Below are 15621 nucleotides of genomic sequence, written 5' to 3' on the forward strand. Positions count from 1 at the left end.
TGGTCATTTGTCCAATAGTTTGTAGGGTGAATTCTTATTCAAGTATGGGTTGGACTCGACAGCCTCTAGGATCTCTTCTAACTCGGCGATTTTGTGATGTCTAGTCAAGCATCTGCCTCCCAGCCTCTACTGGATCACCATTTTTTCCACACCTGGGAAATCTCCCTAGCATCAACCCCCCTCCCCCCAAATCCTCCCTGTACACAGTGAGAGCTCAGACCAGGATTAGAACTAATTTATGTGTTTTTCATCAGCTGTTGGGAGATAATATAGTAAGGTGTATCCTGAGCCAGGAGATGCTCTCCCTCCTCTACTTTGACTTACTATGGAATGATGGAAAAACAACAGGGTTAGAGGTCCTGGGTTCAAACCCTGTCTTTAATGGTTGTGACCTATGTGACCTTGGACAAATCATCTCTACTTTCTAGAATTCAGTTTCCTTACCTGTAGATTGAAAAAGTTCACATAGATGTCCTCTAGAGTCTCTTCCAGATCTAGATCTATGATTCTTCTATCTATGATGACATGGGCTATGGGCCAAACCACTGGACCATTCTGGGTCTCAGGATCCCTATCTGTAAAATTAGGGTGTTTGACTAGAAGGATCACTAAAGGCTCTTCCAATGATAAATCTGACTGGGTTCTGGCCCCGCTCTAACCACTAAACCCCTCTTTGATCTTTGGCAAGTCCTTTCTTCTGTGATATTCAATTTCCTTTCTACTTCCTCCTAAGATGGGGTGTTGGCTTAGATTAGGGAGTTCTTAATCTGAAGTTCATGAATTTTTTAAAAAATATTTTGATAACTGTGTTTTAATATAATTGGTTTAACTTGTAATCCTGTTTTATGTATCTAAGAACATTATTCTGAGAAGAAATCCATAGACTTGAAAAAATTGTCAAAGGACTCCATGACAAAAAAGATTAAAAACCTTTGAACTAGATGATCTCTTGAGCTCTACGGTGCAGGTGATAGACCCCCAAACCTAGAATCAGGAAGATCTGATCTCAGTCGCAGTCTAGGACATTTACTAGCAATGTGAGCAAATCATTTAACCTCTGCTGACCTTGGTTTCTCCATTTGTAAAATGGGGATTATAATAGACCCTACCTCTCATGGTTGTGGTGAGAATAAAATGAGATATTGTAAAGTACTTTGTGAACCTTAATGAATGTGTATGTGTATACGTATATACATGTACATGTGTGTGTAGGTGTATACATATATATACATACATGCACATGTTATTAAGTGCCTATTACATGGCAGGCACTGTGCCTAGCAATGAGAATACAAAGAAAGATGGAAAACATTCTTTTCTTTCAAAGAGTTCACAGTCTAATTGGGGACAATATAAAAACTGCCATGGACAAACAAGATATAGGTGTGTGTGTGTGTGTGTGTTTACACACACACACACATGTATATGTATTTGCATATGCGTGTATATACACACATATGTATGTTTTTGTACATGTGTGTGTACACACACATATGCACACACACATATACATATGCACACACACACATATATATGTGTATATATGATACATTGGATATAATCAACCTATTGAAGGCACTAGTATTAATGGGGATCAGGAAAGGCTTCTTCTAGCTTTAATATTTTGGATTTCAAGGTCCCTTCTGGTCTTGAGTTCTAAGGTTCCTTGCAGTTCTGACTTTTTATGTTTTGCTCTCTACAATCCTGTCCTACTCTGACCTTCTGGGTTCTAAGGTTCTAACCTTAACATTTTTTTTTGTTCTTTACTTCTCTCTCCCTCCTCCTTCTTGAGGCCAGGGAGCTTGCCCCAAAGCCAACCATTCCATGGACCTGAGGCAGGTGGAGGAAGCTGGTTCTGCCCAAGGCCATATTAATGACCCACAGCCTTGGGACAGGGCCTCAACCAAGAACACACTGATTCAACTGGTCTAACAGCATTCCACCCTCCCCATGGATAAAAACCAAGGGCCTGCAAGCCAGGCCACATACTCAGTCTTTCTCTCTGGAACGCACAACTCCTATCATCCTGGTCCCAGGGCCCTGAGCCCTCCTTCCTCACTCACCATGGGATTTTCCAGCTCTTGCTGGGGCTGGTTCAGGTTCTTGGCCTTTCTACCTCTCCTGGTCCATTCAGGTGAGTCATTAAGTTGGGTTCCCTTGACTGGACTTGCTGTTTCTCTCTGACCTCTCCTATCTCGCCTCCCTCTTCTATTCTGCAGTGTTCTCCTTTTTCTCCCTAGAGAGTCCTTGCTCCAGCTCCATAGCCTTCTACCTCTACTTCCTAAACCTAGCTCTCTCTCAGTTCCTTTTATCTTGCTCCCCCTCTTCTCTGCTCCTGTTTTCTCTTCTAATTTTTATTTCTTTCTCTTATTCTCTTTCCACTCTGGTGTCTATTTTCATTCTACTCTTTCTTTGCAGCTCAGTTTCTTGCTTTTAATTTTCTTATACTTTCTAGCTCTAATTGTGTGTGTGTGTGCGTGTGCGTGTGTGCGTGTGCGTGTGTGCATGTGTGTGAGTGTGTGAGTGTGTGAGTGTGTGTGTTTGCAGCCTTGGACTAGGAATCAGGAACACTACGTTTTAGTTCTGACTCTGCCATTGATACAATGTGTGATCTTGAGTGAGACACTTCCCTTCCTTGGGTCCCTTCCAACTGTGACATCTTATGAGTCAATGAATCTGTCAACGTCTCTGGCTCTGTTTTGACCGATCTACCTTTTCTATACTGTCCCTGTACTGCTCCTTCTTCTGTTTTCCCAGAGCTTCCACTCTCTTTTCTCATCTTGTCCTTGCCCCAACTTCCATCCAAGAGAGGGTAGAGATTCTGAAAAGGGACATAGGGCAGGTTCAGCAGGAGGAAATGCATTTGTAGCCTAGAGAGATAAGACACTGCTCTAGGGAAGAACTGATGTCAGGAGAATAAGTATTGAGTGTTAAGGGAAGTCTGCACTGGAGGCTCAGATATGGAAGGAAAGTAAGAAGGGATGGTTCTCATAATCTAATTCTCCTTGCATCCATCTCTGAATCTATTCAGAGCCTACAATGATGACTTGAATGACACATAGACAGAAAGTTCTGGTGGGTAGAGGGAGGATGGACAGAGGGGTGCTTGGAGGTGCAGTCAGAGTTACAGGAGAACAATAAAGTTATGTTCCTTTCAGCCTCCAGGCAGTGATTCCCAAAGGATTCCTGCCCTCTGGGACCCAAGGGGCTTCTCAGAAAGGGGAGGAGTATGGGGATGAGGAGGTCTTTGGGACTGTAGGCCTGGGTTTAGAGCTACTGGCCTCATTCTGTTCAATCATCTTGATACTTTTTTTTTTTTTCCTACTAGTCCCTCTAGAAGCTGCTGAGATGCCAGGTGAGTAGGAAATACTGGGGCATCCCAGGAAAGGATAGGAAGAGAATAAATATTTACCTAGCACCTTCTATGTGCCAGGCACTGTGCTAAACTCTATATACATATCTTTTAATTTGATCCTCACAACAATTCTGCGGGGGGCGATGCTGTAATTATTCCCATTTTGCAGTTGAGAAGACTGAGGTAAACAGGGGTTAATTGACTTGCTCAGGGTCACATAGCAAGTAAGTATGGAAGATCAGATTTGAACTCAGGTCCTCTTGGCTCTATCCACTGTGCCACATAGCTTCTTCTAAGGGAGACAAGGGGTCCTCATTACAGGATGGAGGAGATCAAGAAAAGCCAAGAGAAAATGATGGATGATATGGGTTAGGGAAGAGTTGCTAGAGAAGAGAAAGGAGTTCTAACTTCCTCTTTTCCCTCTAGATTGTGGGAAACCCCAGCAGCTAAACCGAATTGTAGGCGGTGAGAATGCCTTGGATGCTGAATGGCCATGGATCGTCAGCATCCAGAAAAATGGGACTCACCACTGTGCTGGCTCCCTGATCACCAACAGATGGGTGGTCACAGCTGCCCATTGCTTCAAGGAGTATGTTTTCCTCCTACCCTTCTCCTTTCCTCTCCCAGAAATCCTGTCTCCTAGATCTCTCTTCTTCCTAATAAATAATAATAATTTTTATGACAGCTAGCATTTTTTCAGCACTTTCAGGTTTGTAAAGGGCTTTACAATTTTTCTTCATTCAACTTGGTTCTCATAACACCCCCTGGGAGCTAGATGCTATTATTATCTATCTCTTTTCACAGAAGAGGAAACAGACTGAGGAGTTTAGTGATGCGTCTGAGGCAGGATTTGAATTCGGGTCTTCCTTAATTCAAATACAGCATACTATTCACTATGCCATCTAGCTCTTTCATAGGTATCCTGCGCCCCAGACCTATCTATCCTAGAAGCCATCCACTTTGTTTCTCTGTCTTCTCTCAGAACCCAAGAATCTTGTTGGCTAGACCTCTTCTTCCTAGAATCCAGGGATCCTGTTTCCTGTGCCTTTTTGCACTAGAACCCAAGTATTTTGTCTCCTTGTTCTCCCTCCCTAGAGCTAGAAAGCACCTTTGAGGTCATCTGGCCCAATTCTTTCATTTTACAGATGAAGAACTTGAGACACACAAAGTGTAAGTGACTTGCCCAATGTCATGTTGATAGCGAGTAGCAGACCTGAGATGTACTTGTGGCCTTCAACTCCAAATCCCAAATTTTATTTCGTTATACAACACTGCTTCTTCCATACCCTGGCATCCTATCCCCCATATGTCTTTCCCTTAGGAACCGTATTTCTTGTCCACACTTCCTTCCTTACAACCCAAGCATCTTGCGTCCACAGACTTCTGTACTCCAAGAACCCCAGCATATACTACTTCTATATGGAGCGAGACCAAAAATCCTATCTATACCATTCTTGACCAGCAGTCATTCTGCTTTCTCTTAAAGACTTCTAATGAGGAAGAACACCCCTGAGGCAGCTCATTCTACTCTTCCAGAGCTTTAATTGCTTGAAGGTCTTCCTTACATTAGTCTTCTCTCATCTCTCCAAGAATTAAAAATTTTGCCCTTCTCTTCTCCTTTAAAACTCATGTCCTGTCCCGCAGACCTCTCCCCTCACCAAGAACCCAGGCATCCTGTCCCAAGTAGCCCCCATCTTGCTAGTTCTCAACTAGCTATTTCTCTCTTTCCAGTTCCGTGGAGCCATCTCAATTTTCAGTGCTTCTGGGGGCCTGGCAGCTGGGAAACCCTGGCCATCGAGCCATACGAGTGGGCATGGCCTGGGTACTGCCCCACCCTAAATACGTCTGGAATGAAAGCAACCGAGGGGACATTGCCTTGGTACGTCTGGATCACTCCATCAAATTCTCTGAGCATGTCCTGCCCATCTGTTTGCCTGACAGCACTGTGAAACTCCTTCCTGGTACCACTTGCTGGATTGCTGGCTGGGGCAGCATTGCAGATGGAGGTGAGAGCTCTCATGAAACACGCATGTTCACTTAAAGAAGGAAAAGTTATGGATGCCTGGAGGCAGAGACAAACAGAGTGGGGAGAAGGTTCCAAAATTGCTCTTCCCTACCTTGGTTACACCGTATCTAGAGTAGGGTTTAATTCTAGACTTTATTATAAAAACGACTTTGACAATCTGGAGCTTACCCAGGGAAGGGCAAATAGGAAGTTGAGGGGCACCAATAACCAAGTATGAGACTACTTAGGCAACTGGGAATGTGTGACAAGACTCCACGATTACATGAGAGACAGAGAAGCAAAGACAGACTTAAACACTGAGTCAAGATTTTAAGGACCAGAGAGCCTCATGTTCAGCTGACCTACGTACTGAGTTTACTGATAGTATTCAAAGCCATTGGTCCAGCAAGGATATGACGAGACATGTTGTCATTCATTTCACTCCCACATGGGTTTCAGTGTTGGTTCTGGTCCAGAGAGAGGGGAGGCAGTAAAAGTTCTAGTCCCAGGAAACCAGCCCTTCCCAGAATATTAGGGTGATGCTGAGTGGCCAACAAGAGTCAGGAGCAACACAGTTCTATACCCCAGACAGAGAACAATTTTACAATTATGCAGGAACTGAACTTATCATCAAGACATTCTGACTGTTTCCATCTCTCTCTCTCCCCCTACCTCTCCTTCTGGAGGGTTAATGGGAAGGAGCTGTGATTAACCAAGCTGCCTTAGGTTCAGAGAAGCAAAAATGTGGAAAATCTACTTTATATCCCTGTTTTTAAATGGCGTTATGGTAAAATGGTAGAATATTTTATCTAGAAGGCATCTTACAGGCCTTTTAGTCTAACCTTGGCCTAAATTATAGTCAAACTTGTACCTACTTAAACATCTCCATAAATGGAGAAAACACCCACGGCCTGCCAATCATTCTTTCCTAGTCTGGTTTTTTAGCTGTTGTTCAATTGTTTTTCAGTTATGTCTGACTATTTGTGACCCATTTTCTTGCAAAGATATTGGAGAGGTTTGTCATTTCCTTCTCTAGCTCATTTTATAAGTGAGGAAACTGAGGCAAACAGGGTTAAGTGACTGGCCCAGGGTCATACAGCTAATAAGTGTCTGGGGCAGGATTTGAATTCAGGTCTTCCTGACTTTCATTGCCCAATCTAGCTGCTGTTCTGGTCTTTAGGGCCAAACAATTTAAATCTCATCCTCCCCACCCCTACCCCATGATAGTCTTCCTTGTATTTGAAAATAACAATCATGTTCCTTCTAAGTTTTGTGTTACCAAGGCAGACTATCTCTGTATGCCATGGTTTTGTGTCCTGTCTCCATCAAATTAAGTCCAATATAGGATTCCTTCAGTGAATTGATAAAGGGCTAGAATCTAAACACAAGGACATATATAGACATATTGAAAGACACAGAGGAAAAGAAAGACACTCAGGTCCAGAGACATATATAGGGAGCTAACCAAACAGAAAAGAAACTGAGACAACAAAAAGAAATAGACAAGTCAAAAGGCTTAGGATTCTGAGGGGTATCTGCATCATTGGGAGTATCCTTAAAACTCTGAAATTGCTAGCAGGGAGTCATCTCCCAACCATCAGTGATAAGATCCTGAAGTAGAGACCTTGGTGCTGAGGGATGAGTGTGGACCATTTCTTACTGTCCTTACAGAGATGGGGAAAAGAAAAGGCTTCTGAAAAGTCCCTGGGAATGGAGAAGACTGGGGACTGGTTCTCTCTGAGCCTGACTCCCTCTTTCCTTTCCTCTTTCTCCCATTTAGTTTCCCTGCCATATCCCCAGACCTTACAAAAGTTGAAAGTTCCCATCATTTCCTCTGAGACATGCAGCCGTCTCTACTGGCAGGGTGTGGGACAGGGGGTCATCACCTCAGATATGCTGTGTGCTGGCTACCTGGAAGGCAAGAAAGATGCATGCCTGGTAAGTTCCATCCCTGGGTTGGGTGATTGGCCTACTCTAGAGGGAGCTATCTTCTTCTCTAACCCTACCCTAGACCCAGATAGATAGATTGTACCCAGGAACAATGAATTCTCCCAAGAATCAGGTGGTACTTCTTCGGCTCATTGACTTCTGTGGCCTCGTTCACTCCCTTTGGCATGACAACCCAAGAGACAATCTGATTCCTCTCTCAAGAGCAATTCTAGACAGATCCCCAAGCGGCTTTATTCTTAGCAGCCAGCAAAACTTGCATTAGTCTCCTGATCCTCTGCCATGTGTCAACTCAGGGGCAAGAGGCTACCTGAGCAGAGCAGGCCAGTTTGGCTGTGCCATAAAATCCATAAGGGGGAGGGGGAGTTAGTGTATTATAAAACTGGAAAGGTCAGTTGGGGTCAGGTTCTGAAGGGCTTTGATGCTTAACAGGAAAGAGAAGTTGAGTTTTGTGAGTGTTTAAAATGGTTTCCCACCTAATTTCTTCTGTGTCAGGTTGTCTGGTTTCCTTTAGAAATTGTAGCGGCTGCTCATCTGTTCTCGTTCCTAATAGCAGAGTATTTCAGTAGGGGCTGAGGGAAGGAAAGCTGTCAGCCACCTGGGTCCGACTGGGTCCAACTTGCTCACCCCAGAGCCAGGAGATTTCATGACCTGTTTTACTTAGCTTACGCTAGGTCTTTCCTCTTTTCACGTTCTAAAAGTATGTAACTTTTCTCCATCCCTACAGGGTGACTCAGGGGGCCCCCTCATGTGTCAAGTGAATGAGTCCTGGCTTCTTGCTGGCATCATCAGCTGGGGAGAGGGCTGTGCTGAGCGCAACCGGCCTGGTGTCTACATTAGCCTCACTGCCCACGAGACTTGGATCCAAAGGATAGTGCAAGGGGCACAGTTCCGAGGACAGCCATGGAGAGACAGTGAAGACTTCAGGCTTGTAGGCAGGAGGCCTGCTCAAGGTTACAGACTGAAGTCTTCCTAGGGGTGGGAGGTGGGATCTAGGGGCCAGCTGAGGGGTCAGCTAGACACCTGGGTCTGTGACTTCGTGTTGCAGTGTCTCACTAAACCTATGACCTACCACTGAAGGGTGGAAGAATTCAAATGCCTAGCTTCATGCCTCACCTCTGCTGCCAATTAGCTTTCCCCTAGGCCTATGCCATTCCCTCTGGGATTAGGCACCCTCTCTCCCCACCTCCCCCAGGCCCTGAGGAAAAAGCAGGGTATGGATAGAAGGTGAGAAGCATGAACTTCCGTGTCCTATCCCGGCTGGCCGGTGACCCAGAGCTGCCTCAGTCTCATTCCCTGGTTAGGTAGAGAGGGGTGAGAGAAGAACATAGTCCTCAGGAAAGTCTATGTTTGAATGTTAACTGAGTTTTATAGTTATTTGTAACCACTTCTATGTATCTAATACTATTTATTCCTCGAATTTCAATAAATTTTTTATTCACCTGTTCCGGGATTTTTCTCTTACCCAAGCTTCCTGTTTCCTGACATGGGATCTTGACCATAACAGAAATATCCTTTCTATTATCCTCAAAGGGGCACTTCCCAGGTCACCAAGATTCTCCTATGATCCAGATCTCCTTACCAGAAATGTTACAGGACAGAGGAAATAGCTGAACTATACTAGGATTCTAATCCCAGTTCTACCACCAACCAATTGTAGAAATGTGGGCAAATTTCTTTTCCCCCAGGATTCATTTTCTTCATCTTAATCAAAGTGTTAGAATAAGTTATTTTCAAAGTCCCTTCCAAATCTGACATTTCATGATCTAAGATCCCTTAGAAATCTGACATTCTATGTTCTTTATTGTAATGTCTTTTCTATGTCTAAGATCTCTTCCCACCATGGAATTCTATATTCAATGTTCTAAGGGCCCTTAAAAGTCTGATCACCTTTGTTTTTTGTTTTAAACTCCCTTACAACTCTGAAATTCTATATTCCCTGTTCTAAGGTCTCTTCCAGCTCTAGCATTTTATAATCTAAGTCCTTTCAAGCTCTGACATTCTATATTGTAAGGCCCTTTCTCTCTGACATTCGTTGTTTTAAGGTCCTTCTCAGCTCTGACACTATATGATTCTTCTTAGCTTTCTAGACTGTATTGCCTTGTTTCCAGACCCCTCACCAGGATCTTTACAGCTCCTTGTCTCTTCAGAGTACCCTGCCTCCTCCTTCCAGACCCCCACCATTGGAATTCTCATGTCATTATCAGAGATCATAATTATATAACACTTCATAGTATAGAGGGTGCTTTCTGGCAATAACCCTGTGAGACAGGCAGAAAAAAATCATTATTCCTATTTGACAGAGAAAGAAACAAAGACTCAGAGGGATGAAGTGACTTGTGCTGGTCCCATAACTAGTGAGTGGTGGAGCTAGGATTCTCACCTAGTTCTCCTTGCCCCACGCTCTCTCTCCTAGGCCACTTCTAGGCAACTACCCCCCCAACTACCCTCCCCAGCTCCTAGTGATTCATTAAGGCATGGCAGAAACCAGGGACATGACTGAGGTGAGGAGAGGGGAGAAGTCAAACTAGAGACACTGCCCTGTGTGGCATGTAGGAATTAAGCATATAGGGGATGGAGTTGGGAGAACTCCTGTTCTCTTACTCCAAACTCTCCTAAAGGAAACTACCTGAATATCTCTGTGGGGACTCTGACTTTGGAATGTCAATGGTATACTGCAGAGGAAGAAACCTAGCCTCTTGGCATTTTAGAGATCAGGATTCTAGATGATCTCTCAAACAGTTTTTCTTGTGTCATGGAAAACCCCTTTGGTAGTCTGGTGAAGCCTATCCTTCTCAGAAAAATGTTTTTTAAAATGCATAAAGTGAAATACATCAGATCACAAAGCAAACCAATTACAGTGAAAATAAAGATGCAAATTTTTCTCCCCATTCAACTTCATAATCCCCTTGAAATCCATCCAGGCACCAGGTTAAGAATTGGCAAGGAGTCCAAGGTCTCTTCAAGTCCTAAAAACTTACTGGCTCACACAGTCTGACTGGTTGGTCCTCTGTCCTATCCTTCCAGGCCTAAATTTAGGGTAGAGTCACTGATGGTATTAACAGTGATCATCTCATGGTTTTGTAATATTTGTTGGCTTGCAGAGATAGGTAAGGCAGCAAGATGAGTAACTTGCCCATGTTTGAACAACCATTCAATGTCAGAGCCTGGATTTAAATTCAGACCTCCTGCCTTCAGTGGCAGTACTTCCTCCACCCCCCCACCCCCACCCCCACCCCAACACACCATTATACTGTCTCTCATAAAGCATTCAAGTCAAACATTTATTAAGCACCTACTTAAAAGGTGTATGTAGTGCACAGAGTGGGGCTAGGTTCTGGGAAAAATACAAAGTTTCTGTGAGACCTAGACCTGCCTTCATGGAGTTCAAAGAAAGTACTTTTCTCACAATACCCCCGTGAAGTTGGCAGGGTAACATTATCTCCATTTCATAAATCCCACAGGCTTATATTATTAAGGAAACATTATTACAAGTGTTGCTTTCAGGGAAGAGAAATTCCTTCCCATGCTAGAAAAAGGTAGATAATTTATAATTTCAATTCAGATAAGGAAAATGCACCAGGGGCAAAAAACCAAACAAACAAAACCCCAAAGAAACCCCCCAAAATCACAACACCCAAGAACTACCTATCCTGGAACCAATTCATTGAGTATTGGTGATCAGTAAGGAAACTGGGGAGGAAAGATGCCTCTTAACTTATCCACATATGGCTATCAACTTCCTTCTATACCTTTGGGGCCAATGAAGACACCCTCTCCTGACTTTGTACCTTTTCACTGACTTTCTTCCATACCTGGAACGTTCTCTCTCCTTACCTCCTCCTTCTGGCTTCTTCAGCTTCCTACAAGACAACTTGAATCCCATCTTCTGCAAGAGGACTTTCCCATTCTGTTTCTCCCTGTCCCCTCTCAGTCTGAGACTATCTCCCCTTTACACTGCATATATTTTGCCCATGCATAGTTATTTGCACACTATCAGCCCCATTAGAACATGAGGTCCTTGAAGGCAATGAAATGCCAGAGTGAGTATTTGACTGACTGACCCAAGTGAGAACAGCTTAATTCCCTTGGGAAATATTCAGTGGCTCCATCTGTAGAAAACCAAGTTAATCTTACTATCGTGCTCTACTCATTTAAATATGAAATCCCATAGATTCAACATATACAAAGTCATTCTGGCTCAGATATATGTAGGTTCTGGAACACACAGACAACATCTCACTGAGAATCCCCATAGAGACTTAAAGTATGTTCCCTTAACTCTGAGACTGGGCCTGTGAGGCTCAGCATAGGAACGTCTGTAGGAAGACCACCCTTTGCCAGAACCGTGGGTCTGAATTCAAAGCCCTGTCAGTCTGGAAGCAAATGTACTGAATCACTAAGCGTTGTGTGTAGTAATCAGATCTCTTCCAAACAATACTTTTATTGGAAGATATTCAAATAGCTATTTGGAAGATGGTCACGTTGGAGAGACTTCTTCTATGTTTGAGAACAAAAAGGATATGTCTCATCTACTCTTATGAAACCCTTTGTAGGAAGTTTTAGAAATGACCACATATGGTTTTACATTTAAGGAACAATTTTGGCACAGAGTGTTTGTGAAAGATACATACTGAGATGTGAAATCCTAAGAATTTCATATAACATCAGGGACTTAAAGTTATTTTCAAGGCCCAGGGAATCTAATTTATGAGAATGAATAATTACATCTTATCACATGTTATGTGTGTGCACGTGTGCACGTGCATGTGTATGTGTGTATGTGTGCATGCGTGTGTACATGTGCATGCATGTGCAGTGCACCTGTGCCTACGTGTGTGTATGCATGCGGGTATGCGTCCATACACGTGTATGTGTATGCGTGCATGTATGTGCATGTATGTGTGTGTATGTGTGTGTGCATATGTATGTGTGTGTGCATCTCAATATAACTTTATATAAAATATTAGTATTTTTTGGTAACTTGTGGCATATACTTGTATTTGGATGTTATCCTAGTTTGTTTTGTTCCCCAACTAGTAGCTTTTAAATTTACAGGCCTAGCAAATTTCTAGCCTTATGTATGACTTTATTCTATGTATATATTTGAGACCCCAGTGTTTCGCTTTCATCCAGGGGAGGGAGCTGAGTCTCATGAGCATTGAGTGACTTGCATAAGAGCATGTAGCTAGAAATGACAAAGTTGTGACTCTAGCCTAGTGCCTAACAAACATCTCTCAGTTGCCAGCTATTTGCACAACACTGTACCAGGTGCTTGAGGTATAGACACAACCCTTCCCCCTCCCCCCACCAAATGTCCCCCAAACAGTCATTGTTTTTAAAGAGTTTACATTGCTACTGATTCTCCATTTAACATATACATGGTTTAGTGCCTTTCCACAGGGGCCTTGATGGAACATCCCTCCAATGCCAGGGAGATATAATGTGGGGAGAGGGGAGAAGGAGATGGAGGCCTCATTCTGAGGTCTCTTTTGTTGATACCAACCCTTGATCCACCATGATCCTGCCTCAGGCTCAATCCCAATCCCTGGGCCATGCTCAGAGATTTGGGGTGAGTCGAGCCTCCTCACCCGCTCCCAACTGATTCATTAAGTGAGTCACTTGAGATTCTAGAAATTCCTCCCCAGCGACGAGTGTGAAAACAATGAGACAACTGGATTCTTGGATTTCCCTTCATCACGAACTCCAAGTCACCTCTTTTGACCCCTAGCTTCCTTCTCTTCCCCTATGTTGGCAGAAATCTGGCAAAAGAGCCAGAGGGAGGGGATTCTCTAGGCAAAGTAATTAGGAAGAGAGCTTTTCTGCACTCTGAGAACCCCCTCCTACCCCAAGACCTTCCCATTCTCTTGTCCTGTTCCTTTCAGAACCTAGGCTGCCTTTTCTGGGTCTTATCTCTTCCTCTCCATCCTTAGGGCTTCTTGACCCTTCCTTGCCCTCCCTGCCCTCTCCTGACCAACCCAGCCCCCTCCCAGTTCTTAATAACTCTGATCCAAAGCTGGTAGTTTGGTTTAAAGCAATCTTTTTTTCCCTAGGCCCTGAGCATTTCTTCAGTTCCTATAGGGGAAGGAGCCCTGAGTTGAGTCCAAAGACACGAGTTCCAGTCCTGCCTCTGAAGGACTTGCTCTATGAACTTAGCTGAGTTACTTCCCATTTCCAGAAAGGTTGCCCCATCTGTAAACTGAAGAGACCAGAATATCTAGACTGTAAGACCCTTTCCACTTCTGATATTTTTTGTTTATATCGGAAGGTCCTTTCTATCTAGAGTTATAACTAGCATGGGATGATTGGGATTCTACCCCAAGTACCAATAGCTTGGTGTGAGTGCTTCATCCCCATGGTAACTGTTGACCTGAGCAGCCATGTAATGTTTGATTTCCCCTCTAGGGTGCTGGTCACCGTGGCACCCTCCTGGGGGCTATCTCCCTTCATCCCCAATCTTTCAGGGATAGGAAATGGACTCTTCTCAGGGTTGGACCACTCCCTTTCTCGGCATGACTGTACCCAGTGGCTCTTTGTGATGTCTGCACCCTTGACGATTTTTGATCCAGTTGAAAAAAAAATTCTAGCTATATCTCTGCTTCCATTTCTTACAGTGTGTGTTCCCAGATCTGAATATTCTGTATTTTCTGTTCCAAGGTCCCATTTAGCTCTGATATTTCATATTTTATGACTGTGATTCCAGCTCCTCAACCCCAATCCAAAACCCTGACCTCTTCAAGCTCAACTCTGTTCCCTGTTACTCCCTCTCCCCAGCCCACCCACATCTTCACCCCCTCAACTTCACCTAGGACCTGGGTTTTCCCACCCCACCCCCAGAGCATTCTTACCTGGGCTGAAGAACCCCTCCCTGCTTCACCATAACAGACTGGTCTCCTGCTAACAGGAGCAGAGAACCGGTCTGGGGAGGAAGGAGGTGACTCAGAGGAGAAGAAGGGTTGGGCAGGGAAACTCAATGCCAGGTGTTCTGTGTTCTCCTATTAACCTGGAAACCACAACCTCTTACAATGTTTCAGCTGGAAGTCCATCTTCTTGACCTCCTTGTTATTTCAATGATACTTTCCTGTATCTTCATTCAGACTCTGATCTCTCCATCTCTCTCTTTTTCTGCCCCTTAGTCTCTATATCTACCTATGCTATCCCCCAGGTTCTTCTCTTTTTTCCCATTACCCCCCTTTGCCTCTTTGGTCTTCCCTCTGATGTAGACTTCTCCTTCTCTGTGTACCTCAGTTGTCCCCTATGTGTGTCTCCCTTAGTCTACCCCTACTCTCTTTGAATCCTTTAGTCTCCCCCTCCCTGTGTCTCTCAATCTACTTCTCTTTCTGGTAATCTAGAGAGCTACAGAGTCCTTCAGTGGTAGAGTATTATTCTGTGTGTCTTCCCCAGTCTCCAAGTCAGAAAAAACTTAAAGATACAAACAACTTTCCTCTCTGGTGAGCCCCACCTCCCCATGGACCTATATATAGTCCCCCAGACTCATAGTACTACTTTGTTATTTTCCTCTAGATGCTTTTTGTCACTCCCTTTTAAAGTTCAAACCCAAGGGTGTGTAACTCAGATGTAGGAAATAGCCACAAATTATGTCAAGTGAGGACAGGTTGGGGATATTTAGCTACAAACTCAATCAGGTGAAGACTGATTGGGTCTATTTAGCCTGGAGAAGTGAAGATGGGTGGTGGGGTGGGGAAGCATGGATTTGATAGCTATTTTCGAGTATTCTAAGGAATGTTACCTGAAGGGAGATTAGATTTGGTCTTCTTGGCAACATATTGAAAAATCAAGAATGGCTGTGGTTTAACATTTCATACCATATGCCAAGATAAGCTGAAAATGGGCACATGATTTATACATAAAAGGTGATATCATAAAATAGAGAAGCATGGAAAAAATTACTGGTCAGATCAATAGATAAGGGAAAAGTTCACGATCAAACAAGAGGTAGAGAGGATCACAAGAGGTAAAATGGATAATTGTGATTGCATTAAATTAACAAGTTTTGCAAAAAGAAGACCAATGTAGCCAAAACTAGGAGGAAAGCAAGAAATAAGGGAGAAGGAGGGAATTTATAGCAAGTTTCTCTGATAAAACTCACCTTTCTCAAGTACATAGGGAGATGAACCAGTTTATAAAAATAAAAACCATTCTCTGATTGATAGGTGTTCAAAAGATATGTACAGGTTGTTTCCAGAAGAAGAAATCAAAGCTATCAATAATCATATAAAAAAATGCTCTAAATCACTAATAATTAGAAAAAGGAAAATTAAAACATCCCTGAGGTACCACCTCAAACCTATCA

At 43.6% G+C, this 15621-nt stretch overlaps 1 protein-coding gene and 1 long non-coding RNA gene across 3 annotated transcripts in view; one reads left to right on the forward strand and one right to left on the reverse strand.

The window, feature by feature from the left end:
* Nucleotides 1–14294, reverse strand: part of LOC140500133 (uncharacterized) — a 67627-nt gene extending 53333 nt beyond the window's left edge. For both annotated transcript variants that reach the window (XR_011965622.1, XR_011965621.1), the window contains exon 1: nt 14156–14294. This is a non-coding gene — a long non-coding RNA (uncharacterized lncRNA). The remainder of the gene's footprint in view (nt 1–14155) is intronic.
* Nucleotides 1936–8753, forward strand: LOC140500102 (brain-specific serine protease 4-like). Its single transcript, XM_072602396.1, has 6 exons — nt 1936–2134; nt 3329–3355; nt 3782–3944; nt 5087–5361; nt 7141–7298; nt 8035–8753. Exons 1-6 carry the CDS (start codon nt 1951–1953, stop codon nt 8281–8283), a joined length of 1056 nt encoding a protein of 351 aa, XP_072458497.1. The 5' UTR covers nt 1936–1950; the 3' UTR covers nt 8284–8753.
* Nucleotides 14295–15621: the final 1327 nt, after the last annotated feature.

The sequence above is a fragment of the Notamacropus eugenii genome, chromosome 1 (genome assembly GCF_028372415.1).
Source record: "Notamacropus eugenii isolate mMacEug1 chromosome 1, mMacEug1.pri_v2, whole genome shotgun sequence".
Lineage (NCBI taxonomy): Eukaryota > Metazoa > Chordata > Mammalia > Diprotodontia > Macropodidae > Notamacropus > Notamacropus eugenii.

Excerpts from the sequence above, each read along its gene's own strand:
- LOC140500102 (XM_072602396.1), top strand. The coding sequence starts at position 1,951 with ATGGATAAAAACCAAGGGCCTGCAAGCCAGGCCACATACTCAGTCTTT. Across the intron at positions 2,135-3,328 it reads ACCTCTCCTGGTCCATTCAG|TCCCTCTAGAAGCTGCTGAG; the intron begins GTGAGTCATTAA and ends TTTTCCTACTAG. Across the intron at positions 3,356-3,781 it reads AGAAGCTGCTGAGATGCCAG|ATTGTGGGAAACCCCAGCAG; the intron begins GTGAGTAGGAAA and ends TTTTCCCTCTAG.